The sequence below is a fragment of the Pinus tabuliformis genome, chromosome 3_1, assembly GCF_031772625.1.
Source record: "Pinus tabuliformis cultivar Carrire ecotype Pingquan chromosome 3_1, CPIR1, whole genome shotgun sequence".
Lineage (NCBI taxonomy): Eukaryota > Viridiplantae > Streptophyta > Pinopsida > Pinales > Pinaceae > Pinus > Pinus tabuliformis.
Genome location: NC_142301.1, coordinates 997,332,818 through 997,343,261, shown reverse-complemented (window position 1 = coordinate 997,343,261; position 10,444 = coordinate 997,332,818). Strand labels below are relative to the sequence as shown.

The window sequence follows — 10,444 nt, the reverse complement described above, 5'->3', positions numbered from 1 at the left end:
TTACAGTAAATAGGAATAAGCATTTTCTTGAAATTATATATATTCCTCTTTTCAAATGACGAGAACGTAGCTGCCTACCAGAAAAAACAGTCAAGGGCTAAAGACAATTCACATCCCGCCAATTTCGTCATTGTACCTTTCACCCTGTGTACAGTTACAGGATTAAAAACAACTTAGATGTGGTCAATTTGGACATGTACTCGGAGTATAAAATTTTGCATTTAAAAAACACCCAGTAATAAGATTTTGGTATACTTAATGAAGAATTTTTAAAGTTTAATACATCATAATATTTTAGTGCTAGGAGGGGACAATTATGTCTAAAAATGTAAGATTTTGACAAAATATATTTTGGAAATCTAAATTATAGCTATTAAGCTTTAAAATTTTAGGTACTTTAATATGTGTAAGCTTTAGGATTTTAGGTATTTTAAAAGGTATCCTGGATTGTAAAGAATTTATTTCCACCATAAAAATAAGGAATTCAAACACTAACAATTATATTTTTTTGAAAATTTTCAAATCAATTTTCCATCTAAACAAAATTGTGGCGTGGGTAGACATCCCCTCTTTGCCTCTCTAAAGCATAATCATATTGTCGGTAGTGCAATATTCAGCTAACCAGACCCTCATTATGGTCATATTAACGTGCATTTTGTGTGCGCTGCATGTATGAAAGTCTTTGAAATTATATCCATGGAAGCATATTTTGATTTTGTGAAAAGAAGTTAATGATATTGTGAAGATTGCAACAAGAACGTGAGCCTAAATCATCGATGAAACCCTATCTACAGTGGAGATCGAGAAGTCAATGGAGTGCAACGTTGATAAATCATTAATATAAGTGTGAGAATGCAACATTCGTGGTCTCTGTGAGTTGCTCAATCCTTTCAATGGTGCAACCATGAGGTCTAAGCGATTTTTTGACTCGTTTTTTCGAGAGAAAAATAAAAAGCGACGTAGGAAGGTTTGGTTTTTTTGTTTTACCTTTAATGCTATTTAATTCACTTTGATAGAAATATATGAGATGACCACACTGTAGGGTTGTTGGTTGACTAGTCCATTTGCCGAAGCTATTTGTTTTCAAAACTTGTCATCATATTAAAAACAAATAAGGGAGCTAGAAAAACATTACCAATATGATCCTTGGCATGGTCTTTGCACTTCATCATTTTTAAACACTCTTATAAAGATGAAATTGATGGATAGTGGTCCACTACATTAAGGATCGTATGCCTAATTCATAATTGTAAGTTTGAATAAAATGTTTGACTTGGCAAAAAAATTGATTGGTATATACAAAATTGGCAGTTCAAAAGAAACAAAGTCGTTAAATAAACTTTAGTGAAATTCTTAGAGAAGAGATTCGAAAGCTTGAACATATGCTTGCTAAGCAACGGGAAATAGACCATGAATGTGAACGAAAATACAGAAGATCAGAGTGTGCAGTTTGCTATATATATTTGTTTTTTGTTTACCACGATAAACCTTCTATTAAAGATCCTCCCAGCTTCAATGATCTTTCAATTTTTCTTGAAGTATGATAATAAATTGATTTGTTTATGCTAAATGTAACATTACGAGAGTCTGTACATGAGATTTTGGCGAGAAATTTTGGAAGATGTTTGTTACACGTTCTGATTTCTACTTTTACGAGTTAATTTCTTTGTAAATGGGTGCATTTTCGATTGAACTTGACACTCGAGATTGAGTAAAATGGCTCAAATTAAAAATGTATTAGAAATCTTAAACAATCTCATTAGTTATCCTGTTGATGAAATTGTAAATGCCAGCAAAACAAGTCTTGTTGATATTAGAGTTTGTTTACATGTTGCATTGGAGACAATTGAATTTCTCCAGATTGATTCTCAAGTACAATGAGACAATCATAATTCTAAATAGCAATCAAAGAGTATTGGAACCATTTCAAAAAAAAATTGGATGCAGTGAAAAATCGTGATGTGAAACTTGTTATAAGACCTTGGGAAGAAATTACACATAACAAAAACATAACTAATGTTGGATACGATAAAGATGTTGCTTTTTATATGCCTGATTTTTCTAAACCCATACAATTTCATAGTGTTCAATTTCTGGATGGTGTTGTTCAAAAACAAGTTGATCGATGCGAACATTATGATAGAGTTGGACATGTGAAAGATCAGTGTTTTGATCTTCACGCATGTGAGAATTGTGGAAAGCACAATCACCATTCAAACAAATGTTCTAGAAAGAAGACTAAGGAAAGAGAGAAACTAACTTTTGGATGGATTGCTTCTTGGGATTGGTCGAAAACATCGAAGAATATTTACAAATCATACCCAAGATATGTTCGAGAGCGTTAACCAACCTTGCAGTGATGAAGAATACCTAATCTTCTCACCCTATATCTAGCAAGGGGGGCATTGTTGATGATCTGCTACAGGTTCGAAGAGTTGTCAAGTGAGCCTCAGTTAGAGATCCACAGTCCGAGCCACAACCTCTACTAGTTAGAGCAAGAGTTGTAGCAAAAGAGACTTCAATTTTTGCTGAATGATTTGTTTGTGAATGAGCACTTTCAAATTCAGAATGGTTCGAGGAACTACATTGATGATTCCAGAGTTGATATTTTTTATTCATCTAAGAACTGTTATGAAGGTTCTAGACATGGGTATCATTTATGGTTTTCTCTTAAGAACCACCATCCTTGGTTTTTGGTCATCCTTAAAAAACATTTATGAGAGACATTCAACTCTTGGTTGAGATGCAGCTTTTCATTCTGAGCTCTCGTTATTGGACTTTTATACATCCCTTTGGATTAAGGGGGGAATGAACTAGGTAGTTAATCCTTGGGATTAAGGTTGGGTTAAGGTGATTGTTTAATACAGTCCAAGAAGATCTAGAAACTGATTCAATGGTTTCTTTATGTATTTATATGTACATCATTCATTGAAATTATTCATTAATATATACTTGAGTTTGGTTTACAGTTCTGGTGTCTTAGACACTGTTGGATGGGTGAGGGATTTAGTATGTGGTTGATAAGAAGTTGAGGCTCTTGATAGAACACAAGTGAATTCGTAGGACTAAACATCTCTCAGGGGTTTCTAAGTTCCAACAGGCTGAGAGGCCTCCCATCTATCATACAAAAGCCATGACGGAGTTCCCAAGTCCAAAAGGGACAATGGCTATCACTATTGTACTAGGTGTTATATTGCACTCAAAGGAGCTTCTGAAATATCCTTATGCTATAGTGGCTTCTATGTTCATTGTGATGATGATTCTATGAAGGCCAATTGCACGGTGGTCGTGGTGCTTTTCTTTGGAGATAACGACATTGATAAGTTATATCTAAATATGATGACAATATTTAAGTAGGTTGGTAACTTTGCTTTGGTTGTCGATAGACATGAATTTTGATCAGACATTCTCCTTTTGGTATATCGATACATATTTGTTCACTTGCAACAGGGCAATGGCTTTAAAGACTTTCCTTTAGCATTGTTTCGTAGAAGTTGTATTCCAATTGTTTAGAATGCTCTCTGCACTTATGTTTGTGTTTTAACTGTTTGACAAAGTATTCAATGGTGCTTGAAAAAATTTAATGTATTTTTCCAGATTTTCTGATCTTGCAACACTTCCTCCCACTTGCTCTTGAACATACACTTGCCACGTGCATCCTCATGCAAATGGAAATGATGTGTTTTTGCTACCAACTTATAGTTGTTCATGTCCCTTCGTTGTAAAAAAATCATTCAAGATTAGAGAACCTACATTGCACGTTGAGTTTGGAGTGGAGGTTCTAGGCATCCCCTTCAACTTGAAACACTCCAGGCTTGTAAATCTTTGAGGTCCCCTTCATCTTGAAAGACTCCAACCCTCTAATGCTTGAAATTTCAAAGCTTGAATGTTGTTTTCATAGCTAGACGACTAGTAACCTCACCGCTTCAAAATAGAACTATAACTAGTAAATAAGACAGTGAAGATATTTTCCTTTTCTTCTCACTGGTTCTTATATAAATTCATGAATTCATTCTTATATAAATTCATAAATTCAAGTATGTTCTATGTAGAGTCGAGCAATCTGAGTTGAAACATGAAATAATTAGATATCATTTTTTGGGATTCAACTGTGTTAAGTCATTCATCTATGACCATTTCCATGAGAGGTAGTCGTAACTAACTCATTTCTCAAGATTTTTGAATAGTCCACTTAGCACTCATTGCATCAAATGAGACTGAAACTAGTGAACGAATCACATAGTATCACTCATCACTTCTGGGGCTTGCACCGAGTAACCAGGACTTCCCGGGGGGTCACCCATCCCAGGTCACTTTTGGCTCAAGCACGCTTAACTGTGGAGTTTTCCCCACAATCATGTCCACTTAGCTTGCAAATGGGGTAGCAAGCTAAGTGGGCTTGATTGTGGGGAAAACTCCATAGTTAAGCACGCTTGAGCCATAGGCGACCTGGGATGGGTGACCTCTTAGGAAGTTTTGCTTACCGGGTGCAAGCCTTGGAAGTGATGATTGATGATATGTGATTCATTCACTAGTTTCAGTCCCATTTCTTGACCCCTGTGAGCATCACCTGATGCAATGAGTGCTAAGTGGACTATTTAAAAATCATGAGAAATTAGTCAGTTACAACTTAGTGATGATTGATGCTATGTGATTCATTCACTAGTTTCAGTCCCATTTCTCGACCCCTGTGAGCATCACCCGATGCAATGTGTCACGCCCCTACACCTGCGGTAGTCTTCCAACCGCTTGTAGCAAGGTGCGGCACCACCGAACGCGTTCTTTTCACCAATACTGACATTCGTGGACTACGCCTACTTTCACATTAACATACTTAGCTTGTGTTTCGCAACTAAGTAAAAGCAATAATCCTTTATACTTAATGAAGCCCATACTCATTCATTATCATCATGTAATTAAACCGAGAACAACAATTGCCACAAGTATAAAGGGGAGGGGCAACTCCCCGTAATGTGAGTCTGCCCGACAATTTTATTAAGAATATCAGATTACAATACAAGTGTGTCTTGGCCGAGCCAAGTCTCACACTTAACCAAATTTACAATAGATAGGCAACCTACCTTTTACAATACATGTGCACCCTTGCACGAAGGGAGGTGCTCACCCGAGCCACCCAAGATCCCTTAGTCAAGTCCTACACAAAACTGCATCCAAGCTGAACCCGGCACACTAGCCTTCACCTCACCCGCCACAAGAATACCAAAACTGCACCCTAACTAGCATGCGCATGAGATATGCGCAGCTCTCCTTTCTCTTGTGCAGATTTTTACCCCTCTTATGCGTAGAGGATGAGAGAGTTCGTTGTCTTCCAAATGAGCTCATGCTCCTTTACTTATATCCAACTCACGTGAGCTCTCATGGGGTGTGCAGCCCCATGGCCGACCCCACAAAGCCACCATCATATGCTCATGTGCCACATTTACATGTCGGCTCCCATACATTTCTTAGCCATCGTATATACATCCTCGCTCCAACACTTAGTCGAATTAAGTGTTCACCCATCGTCGCATTTTATGTCGCATTGTGATGTAAGTTTGTCGCATTTCCTTCGCACTCGGTCGCACCCGTCGCACATTGTGGTTGAACGCGCCCACGCTCTTGCCCGTGCCCGTGCACGATCGTCCGCCGTCGCCCTGCTGCATGAAGGCCTTACACAATGAGTGTTAAGTGGACTATTCAAAAATCATGAGAAACCGATGCAATGAGTGCTAAGTGGACTATTCAAAATTCATGAGGAATTAGTGAGTTATGACTTAATGATGATTGATGCTATGTGATTCATTCACTAGTTTCAGTCCCATTTCTTGACCCTTGTGAGCATCACCCGATGTAATGAGTGCTAAGTGGACTATTCAAAAATCATGAGAAATTAGTTCGTTACGACTTAGTGATGATTGATGCTATGTGTTTTATTCACTAGTTTCAGTCCCATTTCTTGACCCCTGTGAACATCACCCGATGCAATGAGTGCAAAGTGGACTATTCAAAAATCATGAGAAATTAGTTAGTTTCGACTTACTTAACGCAATTGAATCCCAAAAAATGATATCTAATATAATACACCGTAAAAACCCCAATACAAATAATGTTATGTTTTTACGGAGACATACAACCCATCTCACCAAGATTATGACCAGCAGGTTTTATGAAAGCCGCCCCCATAAGTAAAGACAAATTATGCTTAGCAGGTTTTGCCACAGCCCGACAATCTGCAGGTTACCTCCTTATCGTCTTACTAAGTAGAAAATCCCAAAAGATAACCCGCACCAAAGAATTACTAAAGCTAGATGATTGGCTTGGAAATTACTGGGGAGGGCTGAAACGGACGGATGGGATGGCTGACCTTTTTGTCCGACATCTTCTCCGGATCCGAAGACCGATACTCTCATCATGACAATTCGGATCAACAGGCCATGGAAGCTGATAACGGGCCGTCATTAATGCTACTGTTGGGTCAACTTATGTAACTGAGTCAAAGTCATGGCTAACAACATAATCTATTGCCGAGTCACCTGAACCACGTGAAGGATTGGGCAAGTTCAGAGGGGTTTTGAGGGGAAGCGTTTAGAGAGTATTTGAAGGGAATAAATATAGGGTTGCCCCAGTGTCACTATGATGAGCTTCTAGCAGGCTATTGCTCGCCTTACTTCAGGCTCTGCTCTACCTCACTTTCTTTGAACGCTAACTAAACAATCAAGTTCCAAGCCATTTTTTGACCTGCTCTTCTTTTCTTCAAGTCAGAAAAGAAACCCCACTGATGGCTAACCTAAAAAATCAAGTTCCAAACCATTTTTAACCTGCTCTTCTTTTCTTCCAGTCAGAAAAGAAACCCCACTTATGGCAGGGACTTGCTGCCGTGCAGCTTTCCTGGTTCATACCTTCATAATTATAAACAGAAGCAATGAACTACCTTGTGAAATCTTAGTAGCTTATCTTAATTTATTAATCCTCTAAGGGAGATGAGAATGTTAAAGTTCACTCTGCCCCATGAGATGACACGAAACTGATATTTTATGACCTGTGAAAGGGATATTTTTAATACCTTGATAACATATAAAACACAAGCAATGAACTGCATTGTAAGAAATCTTGGTAGCCTGTCGTAATTCTTTAATCCTCTAAACGAGATGTGAACGTTAAAGTTCACGAGATGAGAATGTTAAAGTTCACAATGCGCGGTGAGATGAGATGAAACTGACAGTGATTTTTATGATTTGTGAACTCAATATTTTACTGTAAAAAGGAATAAACGTTTTCTTGAAATTATATATATTCCTCTTTTCAAAGCAGTTAAGGATTTAAGACATTTCACATCCCGTCAATTTTGCTGCAGTTCCTCCATTTAAAGGATTAAAAACGATTTAGATGCAGTGAATTTGGACACGTACTCGTTTCACTGTGAGTACAAAATTTTTCATTTAAAAAACACCGTGAAATAACATTTTGGTATACATTAATGGAGAATTTATAGTTTAATATATCATAATATCCTTCCTGAAAGAGGAAAGAGTAGTTTAATGAGGTGACAATTTTGTTCAGAGATTCAAAAAAAATTGTTTAAATTTTTTGGAAATCTAAATTATAATTGTGAGTTTCAAGATTTTATGTGTTTTAAAAGTGTTCTTAATAATACTGAATCTATTTTTACTGTAAAAAAGGTGATTCACATGATTCAAATATTTTGAAAATTTTCTCACAAATTTATCACGTAAACAAAATTGTGGCCTAAATAGATAATGCATATTTGCCTCAATAAACCATAATCATATTGTAGTTAGTGAAATATTCAGCTAACCAGGCCCTCGTTATGGACATATTAATGTGCATTATGTATGAAAGTCTTTGAAATTATATCCATGCAAGCAGATTTTGATTTTGTGAAAATAAGCTAGGCCAAAAATAATACATAATTCTTAGAGGGTATGAAGTTTTATTCACGGACAGAGGGGGGTGTATGCAATCTCTTAAGATAAAACATATTAGAGGGTTTGAACTTTGATACATGGAGATGCTCTATGCAATCTCTTAAAATAAATGAAATAAATTAAACGGAAACCTAATCAGCGAATAGTGATGCTTTGTAATATATAGCTTTATACAGCTTAGTGCTGTTTTGCAATCTTATAGGAAGCTTAGTGATGTTTTGCAATAAACAGCTATAAGCGAAACTTACAGGAATTCGGCGCACTAAAGACCGTGGAATTGGATTGTAACATGCAGAAAATGGTGTCAATAAACTTCATTGTAGATTCTCGTTATAACCCATCGATTTATGACTGAAATTTTCCTGTGACCCAAAACTATTGAAATTGGCCCCAGATCAAAGCTCCGGAGGGCTGTCCTTTTCCCTGGTTACACTTTGTTTATCCGTTAGAGCAGTAGTTGAATACGTTTTTGTTGGTAGATCAATAGTTCTTTAAGCTTTAAAAGAAAATTTTATTTCACTCATTGGTCATATTTCCTGAGATTGAGCTGACATCTGGTATGAATCTGATACATTATAAACTGTAACGTAGTAAATTGAAGCGCACGAGATATCTCAGCGCATAAAATATTGCGGGATTGCAACTTCAAGCCTTGGCAGGCCTGTTCACTGACTGTGAGAGTTGGCCGAAATCGTAGTTGGATTTCTCCCGTTCAGAATTGATGTAAAATGATCGATAAACGACTGCAGCTCATTCCACGACGACCCTCCCTCTGCGACGGCACTTCGAGCAGCATCTCTGAGTTCCTTGGCTCTCTTTCTCATTTCCACTGCCTCTTCATCATTCCCCATCACTCGTCTGATCGCTTTCTCAACCTCTTCTGCTGTGACTAACTCATTCTCGTCTGCCTTTGTCCACTTCTTCACTTCGACGCCCACCTTCAACTCCTTCGCCACCAATATCGAGTTGGCAAATTGGTCCGAATGTTGCGGCCAAGCTACCATGGGAACACCCGTGCTGATGCTCTCCAATGTCGAATTCCACCCGCAATGCGTTACGAAAGCTCCGGTGGACTCGTGCGATAACACATCAAGCTGAGGCGCCCAGTCTCTCGCCAGGAAGGCGCGTCCTGCGATTCGGGCCTCGTACCCTTCCGGAAGCAGCTCCCTGATCCAGTCCATCTGCGCTTGATCCAACGCGGTTGAAGGAGCTTCATCTGCAATCTTAAGTACCCAAAGGAAGGGTTGTTGGCTGGCCTCCAGCCCTCGAGCCAATTCCTGGATTTGTTGACGCGAAAGAGAACAAGTTGTACCAAAAGAAACATAAACGACCGAAGCCGGAGCTTGGCTGTCCAGCCATGTCAAGCAACCTCCAACATCTGAATCACCCTTCTTAGCCGTCCAAATTGATTGAGGAAGAAGAGGACCGACGGCCCATAGAGGTTTCTTACCGTAATGATCTTCGTATGTTTCCTGTAAGTCCTTCAGGAATCGAGGTTCTAGACCTCGAAAGCTGTTCACAAGATGTCCTGTCGCGAGTGGTAGACATTCTGCTCGCACGCGGGACCTGAAACTAATAAATCTCTCCGGCTGCAACCGTTTTTGTGATACAACGCATTCCGGAATTCCAATCCCCTTCTCGCCTATGGTGGAGTTATAGGCACTGAAGCAATTGAAAACGTAGGCCGGGGCTCCATATTTGGCCGCCACCGTCTGAACCCACCCGAGAATCGGGTCATGCACGATTACAATTCTATTCGAATTGGAGAAGCAGAGGTTCTGTAACAGACGATCGAATGGCTCTCGGAGATGTTCTGAAGCTTCCATCAGAGGAATGAGATGCATGGGAAACGCATGGTCCTTTTCAAGAGCGGGCTGCGAATCTGACATGGAAGGCATGGGCAATTCCTGGAAGCGAATGGCAAAGTGATCAGGATTCCATCCCTGAACGCGACGCCGTGCCTGTTGGACGTGAGTAGGAGTAGTGACATAGAGGACATTTAGTCCTCGCGCGGCGATTGCCCTTGAGAGATGAAGCAATTGATTTAAGTGTCCCTGTAATGGCAATGGCACCATTACCACCAGTATCGCCGGTGTTATTGCGTCGAAAGGAGACCGCGAACCAGTGGAATCCATGAAATATGGCAGACGAACAAATTATTGCAACCTACAAGAACCCGAGTTTGGTTTACGAATCTAAAGCTCGTAGAACTTGTAGCCGTGCTTGCGATTCGCGAATGCTCGGGGATCAGGTTCTCACGCTGCGATGCACAAGGACCACCCAAATTATATATGGTTTTCGTAAACCCCTGCCACAACTCTACCCTGGTCTCATGTATCTTTGATTGTTTGGTGTTGATGTCTAACCGTCAACGCATTTGACGTTGAACTAATAATGGTCATAACGACCCTCGATGGAGTTCGAAACCCTAATGGTCATAAGTGTTAAACACACATGGAAAGCAAAGACAATATGAAAGATAAATCATGCAGTACATT

At 39.2% G+C, this 10,444-nt stretch overlaps 1 protein-coding gene across 1 annotated transcript; it reads right to left on the bottom strand.

Moving 5' to 3' along the window:
- Window positions 1–7,948: 7,948 nt before the first annotated feature.
- LOC149191240 (zeatin O-glucosyltransferase-like) lies at window positions 7,949–10,217 on the bottom strand. Its single transcript, XM_089413553.1, has one exon. The coding sequence runs from the start codon at window positions 10,079–10,081 to the stop codon at window positions 8,612–8,614; it is 1,470 nt and encodes a 489-aa protein (XP_089269679.1). The 5' UTR covers window positions 10,082–10,217; the 3' UTR covers window positions 7,949–8,611.
- Window positions 10,218–10,444: the final 227 nt, after the last annotated feature.